The 25000-nt window shown below is 48.7% G+C and overlaps 1 protein-coding gene across 1 annotated transcript in view; it reads right to left on the reverse strand.

Annotated features, from left to right (window-relative positions):
- The window catches only part of LOC105904299 (tetratricopeptide repeat protein 28), a 103698-nt gene that overhangs the window by 35036 nt on the left and 43662 nt on the right, over positions 1 to 25000 (reverse strand). The window contains 1 exon segment of the mRNA XM_042710510.1: positions 15509 to 16016. Within this exon segment, the coding sequence (XP_042566444.1) occupies positions 15509 to 16016 (508 nt within the window).

The following is a 25000-nucleotide window of genomic DNA, read 5'->3' on the forward strand; positions in this document are numbered from 1 at the left end:
ATTGCCAGATTAAACGCCATAGTATAATAATCGTGCGCTAACATCATAAGATCAAGGCGCCACGGAACACGCAGAACAGCTGTCACCATTAAATGCAGAGCAAACAGCTCTAAAAGCACAAATGAGAAAGCTCACTGCTACATTATTTAGCAGCATGAGAACCAAATGTTTTACCGACCATAAAAATGCATCAGTGTTGTTGTCGTCTTATTCCAATTGCCCCCCCCCCCCCCCCCCCCACACACATACACACACCCCGCACATACACCCCCGACCCCCCCCCCAAAAAATGATCTATCCTCTGGAATCTCCCCTGGGGGCTTAGCCCCACCCATGTGTGCCCTGCTCCTGCTCTTCTGTCGCTTGGCTCTCTATAAAATAATAATTACAGCCATAATATCAAAGCAAGCCGCACAGTCCCGGGGAGAGCAGTAGTGGGAAAGAGAGACTCGCAAGGCAAGAGAGGAATGAGAGAGATGGAAAGGGAGAGAGAGAGAGAGAAAGAGAGAGAGAGAGAGACTGGATGAGAGAGAGAAAGAAAGAGAAGGAGAGAGCGAAAGAGAGAGAGTGAGAAAGAGAGAGACTGGATGAGATGCAAATTGAGAGAGAGAGTGAGAGAGTGAGAGAGAGATAGAGAGAGATAGAGAGAGAGAGAGACTGGATGAGATGGAAATTGAGAGAGAGAGAGAGAGAGAGAGAGAGAGAGAGGACGCCCAGAGCACGGCGGATAGAGGAAAGAGGGGGGACGCCGCAGGCTGAGCGATTACTGGCGATGGAGAACAAGAGTGAGATGAGCGCGGTGCGGCGGCTTTCGGCAAACACAGATGATCCATTTAGAGCCTCGTCTCCCAGGTGAGGCTCGCAGCGAGGCTCAGGGGCCTCAGGGGGCCAGGGGAGAGAGAGAGAGAGAGGGAGGGAGCCAGAAGTGGGAGGGAGACAAAGTTTTAGCACTTCACAAAATGACAAAGGGATGAGATGTGGGGGTTGGAGGAGAGGAGAGGAGAGGAGAGGAGAAGAGAGGAGAGGAGAGGAGAGATACGGGCTTACGGAGGGCCCTGGGTTGGGACTCGGCAGGGAAAACAGTGGGATACGCGCCACCGGAGCTACTGTATGTTTACTTATCTCACCCGAGCGAAGCGAAAGACACGTCGCAGGGGCTGAGATGAGGAAGATGAAAGTGCGGGGAGGAGTGTGTGAAACAAATACAACTTCAAACGCAAACAGGCGCTCGCCACACACACACACACAAAACCTCAAACACACACACAACCTCAAAGCGCTTGGCTGCTTCTTCTTCTTCTCCTTCTTCTTCTTCTCCTTCTTCTTCTTCTTCTTCTTCTTCTTCTTCTTCTTCTTCTCTTCACCAGTCACGCTGTGTGTGCTCTTGCACTGGGGACTCGGGACTTAGGGAGCTACACCAATCTTTTTGAAGTCCCCTGTTTACAGAAGGACTGGCAGCCTAAGTGACTGGCAACCGCAGAAGCCATGCCTGCCGCCGCCGCCACCACCACCACCACCCTCTGGCCGGGCTGCACCATATGTCCCTCCAACTGCTGAAAGGTGGCAGGTGGGACACAAGAAGGTGACCCAGCAGGACCCGTCTGCTCCGTGTCAATCGGCAACGGCCCCGAGGCAGATTAGTCACGCGGATGGGGAGGGGGGTAGGGCGGGGCGGGGGACAGGCACAGAACTCGCTTTCACCCCGCACCCACTGTGTGCTACTGACACCGTTAGCGTTTGCGCCGCATTAGCTTAAAAAAACGGGGACAGACCGCGTACAGTTGCTCGGTGTTAACAGTCTGTTCACAGGCGGCCAGAGCAGCTGTCTCTCCGAGTGGAGACGCCGAGCTAGCAGGTGGAAGGGAGATAAAGTTGCTCCCGCCCATGGCTTGCGAGCGGAGAGAGAGAGAGCATAATGCTTAAGAGTACAGCTAGCGTCTCAGTGGCGTGATAACGACCAGGGACGCGTTCCGGCATATGCGCGCTGATGAGGTGTTTGTGTTACACTGGGACGAAGAGGGAGAAAAGGCAGACGGGGCTTTAGGAGATATGAGGAGCATCGGTGCGCTAGTCTCCTGGGTCGAGTGCACTCGAGCTACAGCTAAGCTCCGAAGCCTCTCTTCTGGGGGCGGATCGTGCCAGATTGATGTCGGGGGTTAAAATCTCGACATACAACCTGCATACGAGGAGTTAGGTAGAGATTTACTGCTGGTTTAAAAAAGGATTTCACTCAGGCTTCAAAACTCGTGCAATCACTGGAAATTAATCAGACGCAAGAAGGCGGCTTAGGCTCGGTTATTTAGCCGACCGCTTTCAATTATGCGATGCGGTTGCCATAACATTTCAGACGCCATGCACACTGATGGCTTTTTATTTTGACAAAGCTAATGATGACTCCTTGTCAGTTACACGTCGCTGACTAAAATAATCAACCTGGAAAAGAGCCTCTTTTCCACATCTTTGTGTCAAACGGGAATGGCTCATTTCACACCAGTCCTTGCCTTTACGAACACAAAAAAAAAACTCCTAATTTGGCGCGTTGCTGTAACATCATAATGCTGTTAGTCAACGTCCTCTGGGTTGTGATTAACTAGCTGCTCTCTACTCTATGTAATCAGACCCATGGCGGACATTAACGCGTCCGCTGCCTTTGGCACTCTTAGTATCAGAAGACGAAGAGTCAAAAGAGGCTTGACATTAAGAAAGGAATTGATCCATTCATTTCACACAGATAGGCGGCGCATTTTCTCGAGGAGGCCCGTCTCTGACCTATATTTGGCTGAGGTGTGCTTGCTGCTCTGTTTTGAAGGACTGGGGCTTCGGCGAGCTGAGGCAGGGGATGGGGGTGATGCATGGAGAGGGGACACGGAGGGTATTAGGGGATTACACATCTCCCTATCGACCAGGCAGGGATGAGAGCGCTCCCTCTGGGACCGATAGACCACGCAGAGAGGACACACTAACAGCACTCCAAAAAGCTCTGCTCTACTGCGATTAGATAAGCATCCTACGGCAAAAGCTCGTTTTCAGCATGTGGCTGCTTGAATGTGTGTGTGAGTGTGTGTGTGTGTGTGTGTGTGTGTGTGTGTGTGTGTGTGTGTGTGTGTGTGTGTGTGTGTGTGTGTGTGTACTCATGCATCTGTTTGTGTACATTAGTCCCCACTGGTGTGTACAGAACACAGTAGCTTCGGAGTCATTCAAAGCAGTGTATTGGAATGGACCTTTGATCAAAGGCTGATATGGAGGCTTTGTCATAAAGCCTAAAGCTTTTCTGATCATAACACAGCCTTTGAAGGAAATGCATTAGTACTGAAGAATACACTGGAGTAGATACAGTTCAGTTACAGTTGCTTCAATTGTAAACTATGGCAATGAGGAGGTGGTGACATCCCACAGTGTTCCGGAAGTTTCTTATCCTCCCATCAGCCAGACTGGGGAACATTCATATCCTGTGTGTATTCTGTGACACTTCCAGGCATTACCGCCTGTTTCCGTCTGCGAGTGCCAGAGTCTCGCTTACCGAGCGCCAGACGGCGAGGAATCGAGACAAATGCCACGGTGACTTGATGTGAGCAGAGCAGAGCAGAGCAGAGCGAGAGACAAAAAGCTCCGTCCTGCAATATCCCTCTGTAATGGGTTTCCATCGAATTTCGCCCCCCCGTCCTCTCGCACCGCACCCCCCGCCCCTCCCCCGCCACTTACAGCCGCGAGATAAGACACCGTGGCGGTGGCGCGTCGTTGTCACTTTGCATTACCCGGCGTTCCTGGGTGTGACAGAAGAGGCGGCGGCAGCGGTGGCAGCTAGCGAGTGGGCACTGGCAGGCCAAAAGTTGTGGCTCTGGCCAATCGGGCACATCTCGTTCGTCTTTGGCTTGCTGGCACAGGCCAAAAAATTGGGTTGCTCGCACCCCACCGCGCGCCAAACCCCACCCCGCCCCCCGCTAAGAGGATTTCACAGACAAAAGGGCTTCGGCGAGTGTGCCGGGGTGATACCAGGCCTACCCACCTCACTCTCCATCCCCATTTTTTTTCCCCCCTGACTCAAATCCCCGCGCCGGTTAACACTTTAACTCCTAAAGTAGGCCACCGCCACCGCCGCGCGGCGCAGTGTGACGAGTCCAGTCGAGGCGAAGGATTCGTTGGACGGGCGGGTGGTTTGACGCGACGCGGAATGCTGACACTTTTCCCCGACGCGATCTCTCCCAGTGTGAAGGACAGAGCAAAGAGACGCATTGTCGGCCGTCCTTGATCGCAGGCTGTCAGGGACACGCTTTTCTTGTTGGGATTAATTTCGGTGCCAACTGAGAGACTAAAGCAAATCTGCAGAGAAGTGAATTTAGCATTTTTCATGCGCTGTCATATGCGATTGGGCACATGCTCTAGTTCACTGTTCATCTCTTCCTATTCTCTTCCCTCTCCATCCTAATCACCTACAATACTACAACACCGCAACGCTACCTGTGTGTGCATGTTCTGTATTTCCCGAATTTTTTTCACACACACATGCTCAGATAAAACTAATGGGGGAAAACACTAGGATTTCATTAGGACCATATTTCCGTAGGACCAGTATTCAAACACTACATTACACTACACTACACTGCACTATACTACACTACAGTATTCCACATCGCTTAACTCTGAGGGAAGGAACTAATGAAGTCTTATATAGTATAGTTATATGATCCCTTGGTTTGTTGTAAATCTACTTGTATCCACATACAGCCTCTTCCAAACAGGTCTATGCCCATTCCACCTCCAGGGCCTCTGACTAAACCACATGCCTGCAGACAGATGTGCAGTACAGCATCTGCTGAATCAATCCTAGCCCAGCCCAGCACTCACTGCACCGAGGGCAATATTCACGATTTATACACCAGCGACTGCAGGGAGACTGCTGTCTGCTATCTCCTCTGTCTCTTGCAGCTCGTCTAAATCCCAAAGATTGTTCCGGTTACTGTGACAGACGTTCCCTGTGCATGTCTGTCTGTAGTCCTGGCGGAGAGCCCCGCACATCAACCCTCTGCTGCCTGCTTTCTCCTCCGCGAGCGAGGGGAGCTCCGAGAGAGAGACGCCCAACACGGTGCCGCCGTCCCGGCGGATGCCAGTGGAAATGGAACACCCTCTTTCACTTTGCTCCCCCTGACCCCCACAGCTCTCTGCCGGGGTGAGGACCATATCAAAGACACCCCCCCGTCTCCGTCTCAGTCTCCGTCCCACACACACACACACACACACACACACACACACACACACACCACCCCCGCCCTCAGCTCGGGCTCTTAAAATACAAAGCTAATGTGACACATTTTCACAGCGCCGCCGCAGCAGCCATAAATAGCGCAGCGAGGCGAGGGAGGAATTTGAGATTGGCCGGGTTTTAAAGGAAAAGCCCGGAGCTGCCATTCCAGAGCTATGTGTCTGGTGGTGGAACTGCCTTCGAAAGTCCCCCCTCGGTGGTTGGTGGCCTCTAAACACTGGCTCTCTACGGGTGCCTGGTGGTGTGTGCGGGGCAGGAGCTAAACACTGGCTCTGTACGGGGGACTGGTGGTGTGTGCGGGGCAGGAGCTAAACACTGGCTCTGTACGGGGGACTGGTGGTGTGTGCGGGGCAGGAGCTAAACACTGGCTCTGTACGGGGGACTGGTGGTGTGTGCGGGGCGGGAGCTAAACACTGGCTCTGTACGGGTGCCTGGTGGTGTGTGCGGGGCGGGAGCTAAACACTGGCTCTGTACGGGGGACTGGTGGTGTGTGCGGGGCAGAAGCTTCGACCAAGGGTTTGGGAAATGACTTCCTGCAAGGGAGTGTGAAGTGCACAAAAAAAGAGCCCAAGAACTGAGAGTCTCCCGGGCCCTTCTCTGAGTAAAAACTGCATGCATTTAGCCTGGATTAAATATTCAATCACAATGATTCGAATATGTGTACTGTGGCTAATTTGCTAAGTAATATCTATGCACAAAATGTAACATAGGACAGAGTATTTGGGACAGAGTGGGACAGAGGTATTTGTGTACCTACAATAAGACAGGGCAGCCACTATATCAAAATTGGCTTTCTCTTTCTCTTTCTTTCTCCTTCTCTCATAGACACACGCACACACACACACACACAGACACACACACACAGACACACACACACACACACACACACACACACACACAGACACACAGACAAGAAAAAAAAAATCACAGACACCTCCTGCAGTCTGCCAGACAGGAAGAGCAGGAGATAAAAGGAGAGAGGGATGGATGAGAGAGTCGGACGGATAAAAAAGCAGGGAGGTCTGCCAATACAAGCAGACTCACACGGGGCTGCCCACGGACCAGGTCCAGCCTCCGCTTCCTCTCGAGCGTCTGCTCACCGATAACCCATTCTCCAGTCTCATCCAATCACTGAGCCCCGGGTCTATAGGCAGCCTCATCACATTCAGCTCCACCACCAGCGCTACACCGTATCTCTCACATCACAGAGAATGATATCATTTCAAACGTTTTAATTAAATGGAAAAGCATATGGTATATAGCTGAATGGTATACTATGTCGTTTACGTTACCATTTCAAATATTAGTGGGTAACTAAATATCAGCGTATTTGTGATGTAACGTGAGATGTAAGTACGTGTCCTTCAATCAAAGGAAGTGACTGATTTAATACTGATTTAATACTGATTTAATACTGATTTAATACGTTCAGCGTGTATCCTGTTCAGGGCCCTGATACACTCATTTAAGAGGCAGCCCAGCAACTGAAATGAGATGAGAAATGGTGAATGATAACATCCCTCCTCATGATCCTCAAACAGGTAGCTTGCCGGCCAGCTGGGTGCACATGAAGTCATTTTATCAAGAGCGCGGTGGAGCGGCCAAAAAAAGCCGTGATGAAAAACTATTGGCCTCATTGTGCCGTCGCTCCACGTGAAGAGCTCTCGAGTGGAGAGGAGATGGCTGCTATCTCTTGGATGATTTCACCAGCACCCCCCAACCCCCCCTTGAAAAAGCTCACCATTTTTACAAGAGTTAACCCTGCTCTTTGAGAGAGAGAGAGATACAGAGAGAGAGAGAGATACAGATAGAGAGAGAGAGAGAGGGAGGGCGCCAATATTAATGCTGGCTGAGGTACAGCTCCTGAGAGTGTTCCAGCCTGAAGGCTTTCTGTCCAACTAATGGACAAAGCTAGAGGAAATTAATGGTGCCCAACAGAGATAGTATGCAATTCACAAGGTGAGTTTAATGCACATTCTCTAACCTATACGCACATTCACTCTCCCTACTCCATTTTAGATATAGATTTATTTGTGTCTATTATCTATCTCGTTTGTTCTCCTGTTGTCTGCTGTTATCAATGGACCGTTTGGAAAGGGCTTTGTGAATGTTTTATTCCCGCGGGTGTTCGCCGGGCCAATGTGGCAAAGCAGGCTTACTGGAACACACCATTGATTTGGAGAGAATGGACCAGGCTGTGTGCATTTTTATTGAAACACGACAAATTATTGCAGCTGCTCTGGTTTGCTCTGTTGAGTGGGCTGTTATGGCGTGTTCCAATGGCGTGTTCCAATGGGTTAAGAGGCGAAGCTCACACACATGAGCAGAGCATAATAACTGTCAAGTAGTCACTTCACACGTGCTCTGCAAGAATGAATGAATCAGAAAATCAGTCAATGCACACACACACACACACACACACACGCGCGCGCGCGCGCGGACACACACACACGCGGACACACACACACACGCACGCAGCAGGCACATGCAATTTGCTAAAGACATTAGGCAAAGCTTTGCATCCAGTTGTGCTTGGCAGTGTCAAAAGGGGCCTCCTTCCAGGTGAAGCTCTGAGACTCTGCGCACTAGAGCCTGTCCTCAGAGTGGCTAACACAGCAGTGCTAACCGGACAGGAATATCGACTGAGACAGCAGCAGCGGAGAGAGAGAGAGAGAGAGAGAGAGAGAGAGGGAGGGAGAGATAGGGAGAGAGAGAGAGAGGGAGGTAGAGAGAGAGAGAGACAGAGAGAGAGAGAGAGAGAGAGGGCAGTGGTTGCCCATTTGTGCCCACCACGGCAGAAAGCACAAACTCACTCCGCCGTGGCCCGACCGGACACAGAGAGCGCGGGGGCCGGGGACGTGTCGTCTTAATGAGAAATGAAACGTTTCATACGAGACCCCTCGTCAGGGTGGGAAATGCTAAGCAGACCTTGCTGCGCGCGCCCATAAATCAAGAGCCCAGGCCGGAGCCCAGCGCGAGGGGACCGGCTCCATTACTCATTATTCACCGCTTCCCCCTGTACATTACGCAGCAGCCCGGCTGGACACTGCATCGGCAGCACTTGAAGGTCATTGGAAGTACTTAGCCAAGTACAGTACCTACGCTCCCGAGTCCACGCATTCAGCATTATTTCCACAGAGGCTACAAAGTGCCTAGCAGTCAGGTTTTTTTTGTTTTTTTTCCTCTCTCTTTGATTTGAATGAGTGACAAATTGATGCAATTTAGTACTTTAGCTTGCAAATATGTCTGGGTTCCTTGATTTGAACCATGTATAATTACATGTGAGACGGAGCAGACATGCTGTCGGCAGGATATGGCCTAGCGTGAGGCTAGCACGTGACGAAGCTAGCGCACTAGCGCTGTGGCTAGCCTATCACACCTTAACATCACACATTTTTCACAGTGACACTTTTGCCATCGCAGCTGCCGGTGAAAAATGGCAGTGAGAAATGCACACAATGTATATAGAGTCTAATGGCTAAAACATGGGATGCTAATAGTAAATTTATGAGTGGCCCTCTCCTCCAAAAAAAGATATCCACTAACACAGGAAACAGCTGTCTGGCAGGCTGCCTCTGAACTCTCTCACTCTCTCTCTCTCTCTCTCTCTCTCTCTCTCTCTCTCTCTCTCTCTCTCTCTCTCACTTTCTCTCCAGTACAAGAAAAGGAAAATGTCTCTTTCATCATGTGTTCTCTCCCTCTCATTCTCTTTGTATCTTAGACACACTATCTCATTCACTCTGTGCTGGAAAAGGAGACTCTCTCTCTCTGTCTCTCATTCTCATCTCATTCTGTTTCAAACACAAAGAGTAGGAAAATCTCTTGTTTCTATTTTCTTCTCTCTCTCTCTCCCTCTCTTCCCTCTCTCCTCTCAGCTCCGCTTCAGTGTGCCTTCTGTGTCATTAGCTCTGTCCCTTCAGCATAAACTGGCCTAATGACCATGGAAAATAAGCCTGGGATGTTACTCCAAGCAGATAAAACGAGCATTTTCTCCCTCCTTACTTCCCCATTTCCCCTCTCTCTCTCTCCCTCCCTCCCTCCCTCCTCCTCTCTCTCCCCCCCCTCTCCTCCTCCCTGCATGCCCGTCGCTCCCACATCATCTCTTCTCTTTCTTTCTTCTCCTCTCCACTGGAGTAGTCTCAGACTGTTTTGACACCCCAAGGGCTGGTTGAATGCCTCCGCAAATTTGAGGTGACACACTCTAGGACGGCCCCCCACACACACCCCACCCTCAACACACACACACACACACACACACACACACATTCGACACACACTTATGAGCCAGACTCTGAGTTGCCTTCCTGTGGTCTGCTCTTCCACTGGCCTGTGTAATCCAGCCCTCCACACTCTCCACAACACTGCCATTCCCCATTACACTGCCTACACCCCTGCCGGGGCTCACAAAAAGGATTTTCTCCCAAGCTGAGGTGAACGAGAGAGTGTGTGAGTGTGTGTATGTGTGTCACTGTGTGTGTCTGTGTCTGTGTGTGTGTGTGTGTGTGTGTGTGTGTGTGCGCCTGCGTTTGTGTGAGAGAGTGAGTGTGTGTGTGTGTGTGTATGTGTGTCTCTGTGTGTGTGTGTGTGTGTGTGTGTGTGTGTGTGTGTGTGTGTGTGTGTGTGTGTGTGTGTGTGTGTGTGAGCCTGCGTTTGTGTTAGAGTGTGTGTGTGTGTGTGTGTGTACCAAGACTCAAAAGAGACCTGCAGCGATTGTGAGCCTACATAGATTATCTCTGACTATGATCTATACTGAAATAAAAAGAGGGTGCTCTGTTTACCTTGAAGGATAGTGGTTTTGTTTTGTTGTTGGTACTGGTGGTGGTGTTGTTTTTCAATTGTCTGCAGAGATGCCGTTTCTAGGCCGTGTGACTGGCTAAGTGTTACCTCCAGACATGTTCGCTGGCTACTTCAGTCGCGTTTCTTTTCTTAAAATAACAAAACAATAGAAGAGGGGAGCACGGACAGAAGATTGCAGAGTGCCTGAGTAAAGGCATGTGTTAATGTATGTGTGTGTGCCAGAGAGAAAGAGAGAGAGAGAAAGAGAGAGAGAGAGAGAGAGAAAGAGGGAGAGAGAAAGAGAGAGAGAGAGAGAGAAAGAGGGAGAGAGAGAGGGAGAGAGAGAGAGAGAAAGAGAGAGAGAGAAAGAGAGAGAGAGAGAGAGAAAGAGGGAGAGAGAAAGAGAGAGAGAGAGAGAGAAAGAGGGAGAGAGAGAGGGAGAGAGAGAGAGAGAGAAAGAGAGAGAGAGAGAGAGAAAGAGGGAGAGAGAAAGAGAGAGAGAGAGAGAGAAAGAGGGAGAGAGAAAGAGAGAGAGAGAGAGAGAAAGAGGGAGAGAGAGAGGGAGAGAGAGAGAGAGAAAGAGAGAGAGAGAAAGAGAGAGAGAGAGAGAGAAAGAGGGAGAGAGAGAGGGAGAGAGAGAGATAGAGAGAGAGAAAGAGATGGGAAAAGAAAGGCAGAGAAACCAAGTAGCAGAAGAAAGGGACGACCGCTTCCTAACAAACGTATTAAAGACCTCTTTGAAGTGAACAAGGGGGCAGTGATGATGGTGTTGGCAGAGCAAGAAAATAATACAACTTCAATTGGCTTTTCCCGAATCGGGCGGAAACGCTACATGGTAAACAGACAGCCTCTGCTCGAGCCTGAAAAGAGATATTAAATATTGCTGACTAGGGGGATCTGCTGGAACACTAATGAATAATAAACAGGTGCTCCGAATGCCATATTTCATGATCCTTTATGGGTCAGTCTCCTCCTGCGGAGCCCCAGGGCAGTGGAGTGGTGCCGCATCAGAGCTGTATTACCGCCCGGGAGAGGCAGCGTGCCGCAGAGCTCCAGAGCCAGCGCCGGAGCCGGGCTGTCAATCTGGACGAGACGCGCAGCACCTCTCGCACAGCGTGCATCATTAAAGCAGCGCTCGGAGCACATCCAGGCAAAAACAAAAAGGGCCTCCTAAAGAGAGAAGACAAAAGCTCAGCATCTCACTCTCTCACTCTCGCCCAGGCATTTTCCACAGGTTCTTTTTTTTTTTTTTTTTTTCATCCTCTTTGTTTCGTATTCTAGTCTTTCATTTTGTAGCGCTTTCTTCTTTGCCTCAGCCTACTCAACTTTCTGATTTCTTTTTTGGTGCACATGAAGAGATGGACTCTATCTCCCCTCCTCACACACACACACACACACACACATACACACACACACACACACACACACACACACACACACACACACACACACACACACACACACAAACTCCCACCCCGTTCATCAAACCTCCATCTGAAGGGCTCTACAAGGCAGCCGTGGCAACAACAACAGTACCATAATTAACCAAGGGGGCAGAGTCAAGCCTCCTCTCTTCTCCCTACCAGCGTCATTATTCAGCTCTATGCAGATCAGCTATTAAAGGTAATTAAGCCATTCATCAAGTCACTTTCAATTACCAGGAGTCTGACAGCCCCAGATTACAATCACTAGGGGTGGAGCGGAGAGGGAGATGGAGTCCGGGAAGAGAGAGAGAGAGAAAGGAGGAAGAGAGAGAGAGAGAGAGAGTGTGTGTGTGTGTGTGAGAGAGACAGAGAGAGAGACAGAGAGAGAGAGAGAGAGAGAGAGAGAGAGAGAGAGAGCGAGCAACAGGGGAAAACCGAAACAGAGAATCATTATAAACCAGGTGAAATAGGCGGAGACAGGCACAAGGTCACTGCCAAATCTGCCCCCACCCACACTCCCCCACCCCACAATGCCTTGCTGCATGCCTCCGGGTGAAAAAGGGCGGTGTCCAGCGTGGAAGCGCTAATGAGGCCCCATTCGTTATTTCCCCCTCGCACTGAAAGCACAGTCTGTTAGCGCCGCTAATATGTTTTAGCCTGCACGCCTCATCTCCGTCACCGCAGCTAGTGGAAGTTCTGAGCGAGCGTAACCTTCGTTGTGTGAACCGGACTCCAACTCGCATCCACGGACACGGGAGCTGGGCGTGCAAAACAAGGAGGATGAACCCATGGGTGCTAGCGTCTGTCGCTAGCACGTCTCTGACGGTGTTGGCGGAACGAGCTGCCTAGCACTACCAGAGCAGGGGCGTCCCTCTCTACCTTTAAGAAGCTCTTGAAGACCCAACTCTTCAGTGAGCACCTCCCTTTCCTAACTTGCACTTCTACTCGTACTTAACTTGCACTTACAGTAGTTACATTCCTGCACTTTTTTCTATTTCTTATGTAAAATAGTATTTATCGTTACGCTAGGTCTCTATTGCTCGTAGCTTGATTGTTCTCTCCCTTATACGTGGCTTTGGACAAAAGCGACTGCTAAATGACTAAATGTAAATGTGTCTCGGAGTGAGGTTTACTCACTGCACAGCTTTGTTCCCCCGCCGGCTAGCGTTACACGACGATGCCCGCCACCCAGAGTCCCGAGACTAGAGACATCGGCTGTCATCCGCGGCACTGGCCCGCACCTTCCATATTTATGAGCGTGTCTGGCGCCAAGAGAGGCCGGTAGGTATTAAAAAAGGCCACGGGGGTGAGGTGTAATTGATGCTTTGACAGGGACCCCTCGGCCACGCCTGCGCTCATCGGCGCATTAGGATCAGAGTGCGATCAGTCTTTAAAAGGCCATTACGGCTCCCTGGTCTCCATTAGGGCTCTCTCTAAGACAGATGCTAATAGCTGTTTCTCACCCCGCTAATAAGAAATAGATTTCATTTGTGCAAGCGCGATGGCATCAGATAAAGGTAAACGCAATGAGGGAACGGAGGCATGTGTGTTTTTTGCTCCCCTTCTTCAGCTCATCCCCCAGCACACACACACACACACACACACACACACACACACACACACACAACAGAAAATCAGTCAATGCACACGCACACACACAGTCTGTAAACACCCACCCCACCCCACTTTGATGCTCGGCACAATTGCATCTCAGCTGCTCAAGGACTGAGCTGAAATAATGTCTCATAGGCCGATGGTGTGTGCGTCACTGCTGCTGCTATTGCTATTTTCTTGAGAGGAGACTAATGGCTTGCCTCACCTTCCTCAAAGTGGACTCAAAAAAAGCGATGTATTCCAGTTGATGTGACATTTAATCACGTTTGAGTGCTCTGGATTGAAACCAAAGTGTAAAAGAATTATTGGGACGGAATGTGGTTGATGACGTTTTAAGGAATACGTAGAATGGATTTCTGTAGAGATGATGTCTTTGGTTACAGTGGGGGGGGGGGGGGATCTAAAACAGGACCAATATTTTAATAACCCCTTTCTTCAGTGAAAACGTGCCACTGAAGTGAATCAACATGACACGTGGTCTGAGTAACAATGGAAGTGCTTTCCTGTTTATGAGAATAATAACAGAACATTTTGTTACCGGCAAATGCTGCATGTGTGTGTTCGTGTGGGTGTGTGTGTGTGTGTTTGTGTGTGTGTGTGTGTGTGTGTGTGTGTTCGTGTGGGTGCCATTTGTTGCATGTATTTGTAAAAGTGCACTTTGTGTTTACATTTAGTTGCATGTGTGCACTGAATGAATACATATGAATAAATGTTTGTACCGTATGTGCATGTGTGTAGGTTTCTAGGGGTGTGTGTGTGTGTGTGTGTGTGTGTGTGTACACAAAAACAATCAGTAGGGTAATACAGGCTTAATGAGGTTGCAAGTGCCATCCTACAGTTCCTGACAGCTTGTTGTGGATCTATAGGGCTGACCCGGTCTTGTGTGTACCCGCGTGCGCTAGGAGGCCTAGCTAAGTTATGGTAATGTTGCCTAGGTTCAGAGGGGGACTATGGCAATCTCTGTGCAGGCAGAGGGTGAGAGAGGCAAGCTGGGAGAGAGGGGGGGTGATGCATTATTTATACTGGTGATATACAAGCTTAGGTGAGTTATTACGATCCCTGGGCAACGGGGAGCGAGAGGGAGCCTGGCTGAGAATAATATGGACATACACACAGGGAGCAGCACAGAGCTCCACAGCCCCATGAATTATTAATACCGAATCAGTTCTACACAGGCAAGGGAGAAACCTGGGGCAGATAAATGACAGCGGGGATGGAACCTCCAGCTTCTGCCGTCTAATTTCTGCGAAGGGGCTTTTCTTAAAGGGGTAATCTCTCCAAGAGCCTGCCGACTCGGTGACTCTGAAGGGGCCTGAGACAGTGGCGTGTGGTGGGGAGGCTAAAGCTTAGCGGCTTCTGCTAGCACGGACTGTTTTGTTGTGTCAACGCGGCGTTTCGACCGACACCAGGCGAATGCTAATTCCCCCCTAGCCCCCGTAGGCCGAACGTGTTGTCCTTTTACGCCTTTTCCTGTGGTTTCCCCGTTTCCCAGCGGGTCCCTCGATCAGTGGATGGAGGATGTGAACAACCAGCTACCTTCCAATGACCTTCCAAATTCCCTCGACGCTCTGGCAAACCACACTCAAAACATTTACATCTGGGGACAAACAGCTCGGCGCTCTTTTCGGGAGAGTGGAGGGGGTGGTGCATCATTAACAAGCAGATGTTTCCACAGTTGATCAGGAGGTGGACGGAGAGCCATATCTGTAATGTTTATCAGCCAGGAAGGAACTGGCGATGAGGGACCTGAGGACTGAAGACTTTCCTGGGGAACCTTCCAAAAGACTTGGTCAGAAACCCAGTTGCAGGTGCCTTTTACGACCATGCTTAGCTAAGAGGTTCATGCAGGTGCCCGACAACAACGATGATGGTCTTTTTGATAATGGACGAGATAAGCCCCCATGAAAGGGAAGTTGAATTACTTCCACGAGAAATGTTGTTAACCTCGCCTCCTACTAATTTAGCATAATGACACAAACTATGGTCGACAAAATGAAACAGCCTTTCTGTAATCAGTAAAGAACCATTGCAGCTGTGGGTTATACAAGTAAAAGGGCCTTTTTATATTGTTTTATAATCTTAAGCTTTAAGGCATTTTAGTCAAATAAAAGGTCCTCAAAAGATCCCTTTGGTCCTCAAAATAAAAACTGAAACTACATGTAGGAATGGCGTGGCCCAAAGCCATGACTTGACATTAGTTGCAGTTGTGAAATCAGTTCTTTGATCATATATTGCTGTAGCTCAAGAAAGTAGATCACGGAAAACACCAAAGTCACATGATTAACTCCCAGGAAGTAAACCTGCTGATGCATCACGGACTCTTCATGTACTCTTAACCACATCTGCACTACATAAACGGGAATGTTAATGTCACACAGGAGACAAACCTCTCGCACTCATCTCGTCTCCTTTCCCCTTGAATCCCAGCGCTCACCTAGGTTTGAGGAGGCTCTGCCCTCCGCCGCCCGGTCCTTCAGCTCCTCCGCGATGCCCAGCTGCTGCTGGTGGTACTGCTTGGCTCTCTCCAGGTCCTGCATGCAGCGGGCGGCGTGGCCCAGCCCGGCGTACGCCCTCATCTCGATGGCCTTCTCCTCCAGCTCCTGGGACAGCTCCAGCACGTGGGTGTGGTAGGACATGGCCTTGTCGAAGTTGCGGTGGTAGTGGTAGGCGCTGCCCAGGTTGCTGTAGGCGCGGGACTCCTCGCGTTTGTTCTCCAGCGTCTTGGCGATGCCCAGGTGCTGCTCGTGGCACTGCACGGCGTTTTCGAAGTCTCCCATGGCGATGTAGACGGCTCCCATGTTGCCCAGCTCGCGTGCCTCGGACAGCTGGTCTTTCGACTGCTTGGCCAGCAGGACGCACTGTTTGTGACTGGCCAAGGCATTGGGGTAGTCTCCTATGGATGTGTACACATGACCCAGGCTGCAGAGGGCGAGAGAGGCGGCCTGTGACAAAGACAAACAGAAAACACACAGAGAGAGGGGAGTCAGGGTCATTTCAAAGCACCATTTCAAAGCGAATCAAAAAAAAAAGTCAATGCGTCCTTCTCAAGACCCCTATTTTTCTCAGCAACACAGAGGTTCCTTGTCCTCCTTTTTCCTTCCATTCCACTTCAAAAACGGAAACAAACAAACAAACAAAAGTGCAAAACAGAACACACACACACACACACACACACACACAACAAAAAGAAACCTCCTGCAATCTCTTTGGGGGCTAAAGCTGCCGAGGGACCCAAGCCGGTGCCTCCTCACTAGGAGACAGTGGGGGGTAAACCCTGATGCAGATTAGCGCAGTAGAGAGCTTGTTTCAAAGCCCACAGTTTGCCCACTGCAATCTGTCTTATGGCGCACTCCAGAGTGGGGGAACAAAGGCATCGCTAATGAGGGGCAAAAGGGAGAGAGAGAGGAGGGATAGTTTTTTTTATTTTCAGAAAAAGTGGGGAGGAGGTTCAGTGTCTCACTGCAAGACTCCGAGACCTGCTGAGTCACTGATTTGCACGATCTGTGAATATGGCTCACTAACTTAATATGCACAGATGATTAAAAAGGTGATTACGAAATGTCTTCTGTACTGAATGTTCTGCCAAGTGAATAGGTAGGAAAGTCACAGTCTCTCTGTTTACAATACTGTGCAAGGTCTGTGTGAAACAGGAAGACTGTAGAATGACCAAAAACTCTATCAACTCCAAAGAATAAACAATGCACTGGCTGTAAAGCACGACTACATTTACACACTATATAACCAACCTCCTAGGGTTTGTGATGAGAAGACTACCCCATGACCCCAGTCCCAACATATACAAGGAAGACCATTAAAGTTCATGAATGGGCCTCTGTGTGTGGTATAATAAATATTAAGAATGAGAATTTCATTCTACAACCAAGGTTGAAATATATTCTGGTCGTTTTTTTGGTGGAATCTGATACACAGATGTCTCTCCAGGATGGCATGGCCTGATGAAAGACCACAGTACCCAGTGGTAAGGGTACAAAATGACTTCTAAGTCCATTTGGATTCTTCCCGTAACCAGAGTAAAGTCAAATGCAAGAGTGTAGATATCACTGCCTCTGCCAAAGCATACTGCGAAGGTTTACACTAAACAGAAAAAGTCCATAGGATGAACTAGCATACATTTGACTATAAATAATACCACAGACTGTAGTGTTTTTTTTTTTTTCATAGTTCCCAACAATCAACAACACACTGCTGGTGTGTTTTGCAACCATCTTTAAAATATTCCATGTAATTCTATATAATAAACCTTTCCATAATCAAGACTTAAGAAGGTTTACGACAACATCCTCTCATGAACTCTTTGCCCATTTACCATCTACGCGCTGTATATCCATAACAAACACATAGCTTTGCATTGACCTTTTCACACAAAATGTCATTTTTCTATAGCAATTAAACCAAACTTTGTCAGCTCCAACTTAATTCAGCTGAAAGAGGATGTCCACGCTGGCGGAGCTCAGCTCACCATGTATCTCCGAGGGCGGCCACGGGTCCCTGGGTGACGCAGGCTGCGGGCTTATTAAGTGTTTACATTGGCAGTAAACAGCTTAGGGTTTGGAGCAGCTGTCTTTGTGTGGACAGATGTTGTATTAATTGGAGCGAGCCAGCTAATATAACATCTCCATCAAGGGGGTGTCTGCGTATGGACCGGGGGGGGGGGGGGGGCAAAGGGGGAGAGCATGAGTTCAAGGGAATCAGAAGCGGAATCTGAATCTGTTTCGAAAGGTTGCACCCATGAAAGGGTTACACCGAGTTGGTATGGAAGTTTAAAAAAAAAAAAAAATGCAAGATCTGGCTGTAGTCACACATAACTGATGAATTACCAGCTGCGGTCTGTTACAAATTATGAGCAGCTATTATTACCCAGTAATTCCATGTGTTCAGGACGCTAAATCCATGGAGGCATTTCTAAACGCTTAACTCTGTCACTGCAACAGGCTTCCTTCATACAAAACAAGAGTTTTCACCGAACATGTATGAAGGAATTTTGTTCATTCTACAAATGTTAGAAACATACTGACATTAACTCCAGGTATGCAAATGTAATCCTGGAACAACCGGTGTTTTATAAGAAGAGAGCTTTTCCACGAAAATGCAGACAGATTCTCGCTACCCCCTTGAGATTAAGCCCATTTTGAAGGCCTTGGAAATGCACTTAGATTAGTATTTATCTCAGGAGTCTCTCCTTCTCTCTATCTCTGCTCTGCAAACACACTCTTTCTTCCCTTCTACCACAGAGTTCCTTAATGCCTGGAACCAATTACCGACCAAAATAAGAACTTCCAGAAGTTTCCTTCACTGGAGAGACATTGTGAGACATTACGCAGACCCAAGCAGGCCATTACCTCTCCATCACAATTGTTGCCGTTTCATGTTCCGTGATACGGCATCTATGGCACAAGCCTTTTGAAGCTTCTCCACAACCCTCCAGCCTACACTATGGTTCAAAAACAGCTAGGAGCTTAGCCTGAATACTCTACCTATATGAGCAAATTATTTATAAGTGTGCTTATTGTTATTTTCAGCCAATTAACTATCTAATTAACTGCTGAGGAGATAAAAATGTGCTCCCATGCTCACAGTTTATCTTGTGACTCGTATTTTCACCCCCAAGTCGTCACCACCACCTCTCTCCTCTCGCCTGCCTGGGAACGTGAGAACAGAGGGGACCTTTAAATATTTCCTGGCAAATGCTTTTTTTCTCAGTATTGGATTTATTTATTATTAGTTTGATTGTATTCCCTGCTCAGGCTCTTATCGTCCCGCTACCCGACCTCATTACATCTGTGTAACCACCGTCTGATTGTGTTTACAGAGGCCACGCAGACGCCGGATGATTTGATTAATCCAACCGTCGCCCTTTATAAACTGTTGATAAACCACTGACTCTTATCAGCAAACAGATTTTTTTTTTGTTGCTGCGGTTTGGTACTGAGAGGTTAACTGCACTGCAGTCTGCAGGGGTGGTGGTGGTGGAGGAAGGGGGGACACCAGGGCGTGATGGGTGTTTTCCAGGGCCCAGTGTTGGGTGTTCTACAGGGCCTAGTGATCGGTGTTCTCCAGGGCCTAGTGATCGGTGTTCACCAGTGATGGGTGTTCTCCAGGGCCTAGTGACTGGTGTTCACCAGTGATGGGTGTTCACCAGTGATGGGTGTTCTCCAGGGCCTAGTGATCGGTGTTCACCAGTGATGGGTGTTCTCCAGGGCCTAGTGATCGGTGTTCTCCAGTGATGGGTGTTCTCCAGGGCCTAGTGATCGGTGTTCTCCAGTGATGGGTGTTCTCCAGGGCCTAGTGATCGGTGTTCTCCAGTGATGGGTGTTCACCAGTGATGGGTGTTCACCAGTGATGGGTGTTCTCCAGTGATGGGTGTTCACCAGGGATGGGTGTTCTCCAGGGCCTAGTGATCGGTGTTCACCAGTGATGGGTGTTCTCCAGGGCCTAGTGATCGGTGTTCTCCAGTGATGGGTGTTCACCAGTGATGGGTGTTCACCAGTGATGGGTGTTCACCAGTGATGGGTGTTCACCAGTGATGGGTGTTCTACAGGGCCTAGTGTTGGGTGTTCACCAGTGATGGGTGTTCACCAGGGCCCAGTGTTGGGTGTTCACCAGTGATGGGTGTTCACCAGTGATGGGTGTTCTCCAGGGCCCAGTGATGGGTGTTCACCAGTGATGGGTGTTCACCAGGGCCCAGTGTTGGGTGTTCTCCAGTGATGGGTGTTCACCAGTGATGGGTGTTCTCCAGGGCCCAGTGCCAAAGGATCCATGGTTCCCCTGTTTCAGTTTGCTTTGCTTTAAGGGGGGTGATTTGGTGGAGGATGATTGCTCTGCGTTATAGAGTAACTCCATCTGGGCCTCTTGGCTGAGTGTCAGCCCAGCCTGTGACATCTCCAGAGCGTGCTCAGGCTCCGTGACACCACCTTATGCCTGTGTTTAGAAGCTAATGTGGAACAATTAAGTCCTGCTTTTGTTTTCCGCGGAATTGGTTTCAGGAGACAGCATGGCTGGTGATTTAGCATCGTCAGACACCCTGAGTGTGTTTTATTTTGCTGACGACACCTGTGGGAAGATGGTCCGGCTCACTCCGTGGCTATAACTCAGCGATGCCTTATTCTGAGTCCAAAATAAAAAGTAATTGGTTTCAGTGGGATATCATGAGCTTCATAAACATACCACAAATGTTTCTGCGGTTGAGAGACTGTTGCCTCAGAAAACAGAGAGAGGGTGGGGTGGGGTTGGTGGTTAAGAAGCAGATGAGGTGTTGAGGGAGTGTGGAGTGGTCGTGTGTTGAGATTGCTAGAGATTGCTGGAGGTGCTAACTCATCTCCCCCCTCAGGCGACAACGTGAATTTATCAGGGGAGAGTGTTTGTGTGGCTCCACCTCAGCCATGCTGAGCTCTGGGCTTTCTCAAACAACAGTCTGTGACCTGCCAGGCAACTCTGACATTTGCTTGCATGCCAGTGATAATTTAAGCATCAGCCCTTAATGATCATCGCTTTTCGCTGTGGACATGGTCTGTGTTTAATTGTGCAATATATAAGAAAAAGAAATGTCATTGAAAGGTCTTCCTCACTCACAGATAATAGGAAGCAGAGATAAATGGCTGCCTTAGTTCAAAAGCCATGCTAGTTATATAGACAAGTCAAATCAAATAACATCTCAGTAAACGATAGAAAGTACATTATAAAAGAGTATAACATGTGTTCGAGAGTTAAACACATTATTATACACCTTTATGTAAAAAGACATCATCACTAAAAGAAATTATAATAATTAGCCTTCAACTGATCGATTAACTGCATTAATTCGAATCAACTGCAGACATTTTACACACGCAGCCACTCTAGACCCCTGAGCCCGTTTGTGCTTGTGCGTCCATATGCATGTGATCAAGCCGTGCCCAGACCAGACAACACTCTGTTCCCAGACCGAGGTCCTCGTCTCCTGATCCTCCTCGGAGATAGCGCCGGGGGCGCCTGGACACACTCACGCCGTCTCACATGCTAATAGTAACGCAGACAACAGTATATGCCCCAGACCCAAGACTCCATCCCATTAGGTATGGTTTCCCAGGGCGGCGGCGGTGGCGGCCGGCGCGGGGGGACGAGCGGAAGGAATACAGAGGAGCCGTCTCCTTGCTAGCGATGGGACGGTCCATTACACGGAGAATGCTATCTCTGGAGAGGGAGATAGCAGGTGGCGCGTTTTTTTTTTTTTTTTTTTTTTGCTGAGTCATGTTTTTCTCCCAAGCGCTTTTCTGAAAACCTAAAGGTCGATTTCATGGTGCAAGTAGCTTTTTGAGGACATCCTACGCTATCTAGTGTTCATACGACACTGAACATTTGGTCCTATTTTGGAAAGAACATCTGTGACGGATGTTTTAGCTCTCGCCTAATCGCGAGCAGACCGATATCCGTCGTGCAGCTCAGAGACTGCATCGTTCAAATCGACAAATACTCAACTGAACACACACCAATATTGTCTTCACTTGAAACCTCCGGAGAGGACCGCTATCCTTTCAACTGAACAATGATAAAAGAGTACATTGCATCTCATCATATCTTATCAAATCCCTCGCTAAGATAGGCTAAGACCTCCTGCAGCTGGGTCTAGACAACAAAAAGGGTCGGGTAAGGGTAGAATAAATCCAGAAGAATACAGCTTAGACATTTATTAGCAGCAAGGCAGAGATGAAGTACAAAAAAAGAAAGAGACAGAGAGAGCGAGAGAAAGAAAGAAAGAAAAAAAAAGAAAGAAAGAAAGAGGGCTGTCAAACGGCACTTTATACATCCCCTGCCTGTGTAATCTCCTGCTGCTCTGGCCTGGCTCTGCCCTCACCAACACACACACACATACACACACACACACACACACACACTAATGGGATTAAAGTTGCAGACACACCACTCCAAACACAAGCACCACACACACACATACACACAATAACACAGACACACACACACACACAAATTCACACTCATACACACACACTGACTCTCTCACACACACAACAGGAAATGATGGAAGCAGCAGGAGTGTGTCTTCACCCTGACAATCTTTCCTAGCTAATTGCAGAGCTGCTTGAAGCTCAGGGTGAACACTTCCCTGCATCAGTGTTTCCCGTAATGAGGTAGGTCACACACACACACACACACACAGATATACACAGACAGACAGATAGACATATACACCACGGACTCTCGCTCATCGGAGAGAGGGAGAGAGGGAGCGAGACGGAGGGAGAGAGAGGGAGAGCAGGCATGGGGGATGAAAGGAGGAAGGAGAGAACAGGGGGAGAAGACTCCTGAGGGGCAGGGGAGCGATCCTCAGATGTGTGCTCACCTGCAGAAGCACCGCCTGACAACAACACTCTAAACCACAATAAACAGCCCACAAGCACAAGGGAGAGAGAGAGAGAGAGACAGACAGAGAGAGAGATGGAGAGATACGGACTGAAATGATGAGGGATGGGTAGATAGAGAGGGAGAGAGAGGGAGTGCAGGAAGAGTGGGAAGAGGGGAAATTGAGAGGAAAATAGGGGAGATAAAATAAAAGAGTGGAATGAAGGCAGAGATGGGGAGAGTAATGGAGAGGCACCAAACAGGGATAAGAGTGAGAGACACAGACAAGAATGAAGAACGGAGAGAAGGAAGGATGCAGAAGGAATGTGACATGGGGAAAGTATAGCCAGTGCTTGTGCATCAACATCTGTGGTTTTGAACTGACCTTTATTCTTGTAAGATTCAAACTATATACTATATACTATAAACTATATATATATATTATATATATATATATATATACACACAGTCAGTCTTGTCCTTGCCCTTGTTTCCATAAGCAATCAATTTTCCAGAGAGGATAAGTAGCCAGTAGCAAGGTCCTTTCTGGCGATATGCCTCTATATGCCATAACTAATTATGAAGCCTGTAATTCAGTGCATCTAAGTGCGTATATCAGTGCAACCATATTTCCCCATATCTTCCCCTGGAAGCCAAGTTTCCAGCAATATGTTATTGTGAAAATTCCAGCTATTTAAAAAAAAAAAAAAAAAAAAAAAACTGACGGTTTACATTAAAATATCTCACCCAGTTCCTTGCACCCCTACGTAACCCCTGCATGAAACGAAGCCAGCTCGTAATTTGGAATGTCCCATCTCGGGGCGCGGTGCGGTTGCGCTGATTCCAAGCTGTAAGTCATCCAGTGCCTGGTTTGTTTGTACTGCAGAAATATAACCTCCCATGGCAGCTTATGGGGGAGCGGAGCAGAGCGGAGCGAGGACTGGGCCCTGGCAGTGCATCACTGACCCGGGGCCTGTGGGCGTGTGGGTATGGAGTGGGTCTGCTGGAGGAGGCCATGGGAGGCTAAAGCTCACTCTCTAGGTATGTGTTTCATGTGCTGTGTACTGTATTGAGTCTCCCCCAAGCTTGCTACAATCATAACGCACGCACGCACGCACGCACACACGCACGCACGCACACACGCACGCACCACACGCACACACACACACACACACACCTAGCACACTCAGTCTGAGTGTATTGTGTCATTATGCACCCATCACCCACCCATCAAGAAATGTTCACCCTCGTAACCCACATCCACACAAAAAACACACATAATCACTGACACACACACACACACACACACACACACACAAACACTTTGTTCCTTCCTCATATAAGGACAGAGCTCATATAAGGAAACAGGAACAGGTAGTGACCTCTCCTCCAATCTCAAGGAACAAGGGCGACAGCAGGAAAGTATGACCACGAGGCTAAGAATGGAAAGACCACAAAAAAAACAGCGTTTCTTAAAGGGTCCTGACGCAGAGGGGGAGTGAAAGTGCATCACCAGGCAGGATGTCCTCGAGGTGGCCGACGAGCGCAGCATCTGCATGTGCTCACCAGAACAATGACACATCAACCCAGCCGGGTCAAGCACCATGGAAAACAACCAAATGTCACCCGCGGTCAGAGCTACCGCACATACGCAGAGCAACAGGACAGTAGCCTTGCAAATACGCACATGAACACAAACACACACACACACACACACACACACACACACACACACACACACACACACACACCGCACATACGCACAGCAACAGGACAGTAGCCTTGCAAATACGCACATGAACACAAACACACACACACACACACACACACACACACGTACACACACCAACACACACACACACACACACACACACACACACACACCGCACATACGCACAGCAACAGGACAGTAGCCTTGCAAATACACACATGAACACACACACACACACACACCCACACACACACACACACACACACACACACACACCGCACATACGCACAGCAACAGAACAGTAGCCTTGCAAATACGCACATGAACACAAACACACACATACATACACACACACACACACATATACAATATATCCACAGTAGAGTCACAATATCTATCATGATAAAGGGGTTATGATTCAATATATTGCAATATATTGTGATACTGTAAGCAAGGCGATATATTGTGCTTTTTAAAATCTAATTTTAGGGAAACTGTCATTGGAAAAAGAAGCACTGTCTGCCAAGAATCTTTGCATGTAAACTACTAATTAAGAATCAATAGTGTTTTTGAGAATGGATACAGGACCACAAAGCATAATATTGCGATACTCAAGTGTATCGCTATTTTCTTTATACCCCTAATCCACAGGTGTTCCTTCTTCCTGTAAACAACAGTCCTCTCCTAATGGTGCTAATGACAGCTAATCTTTCACGAGCCTCAGTATAGCAGCACTAAACATAGATCAAAGATCTTTTTAATGTTTTAGTCAGGAACTCTTGAGGCAAAGGTTAGCAGGGAGGGGGACACCTGATCTGGGGTCAGCCCTGGATTTTCCCCTGTGAGAGGTAAGAGTGTGCG

The sequence above is a fragment of the Clupea harengus genome, chromosome 18 (genome assembly GCF_900700415.2).
Source record: "Clupea harengus chromosome 18, Ch_v2.0.2, whole genome shotgun sequence".
In the NCBI taxonomy this organism is placed as follows: Eukaryota; Metazoa; Chordata; class Actinopteri; order Clupeiformes; family Clupeidae; genus Clupea; species Clupea harengus.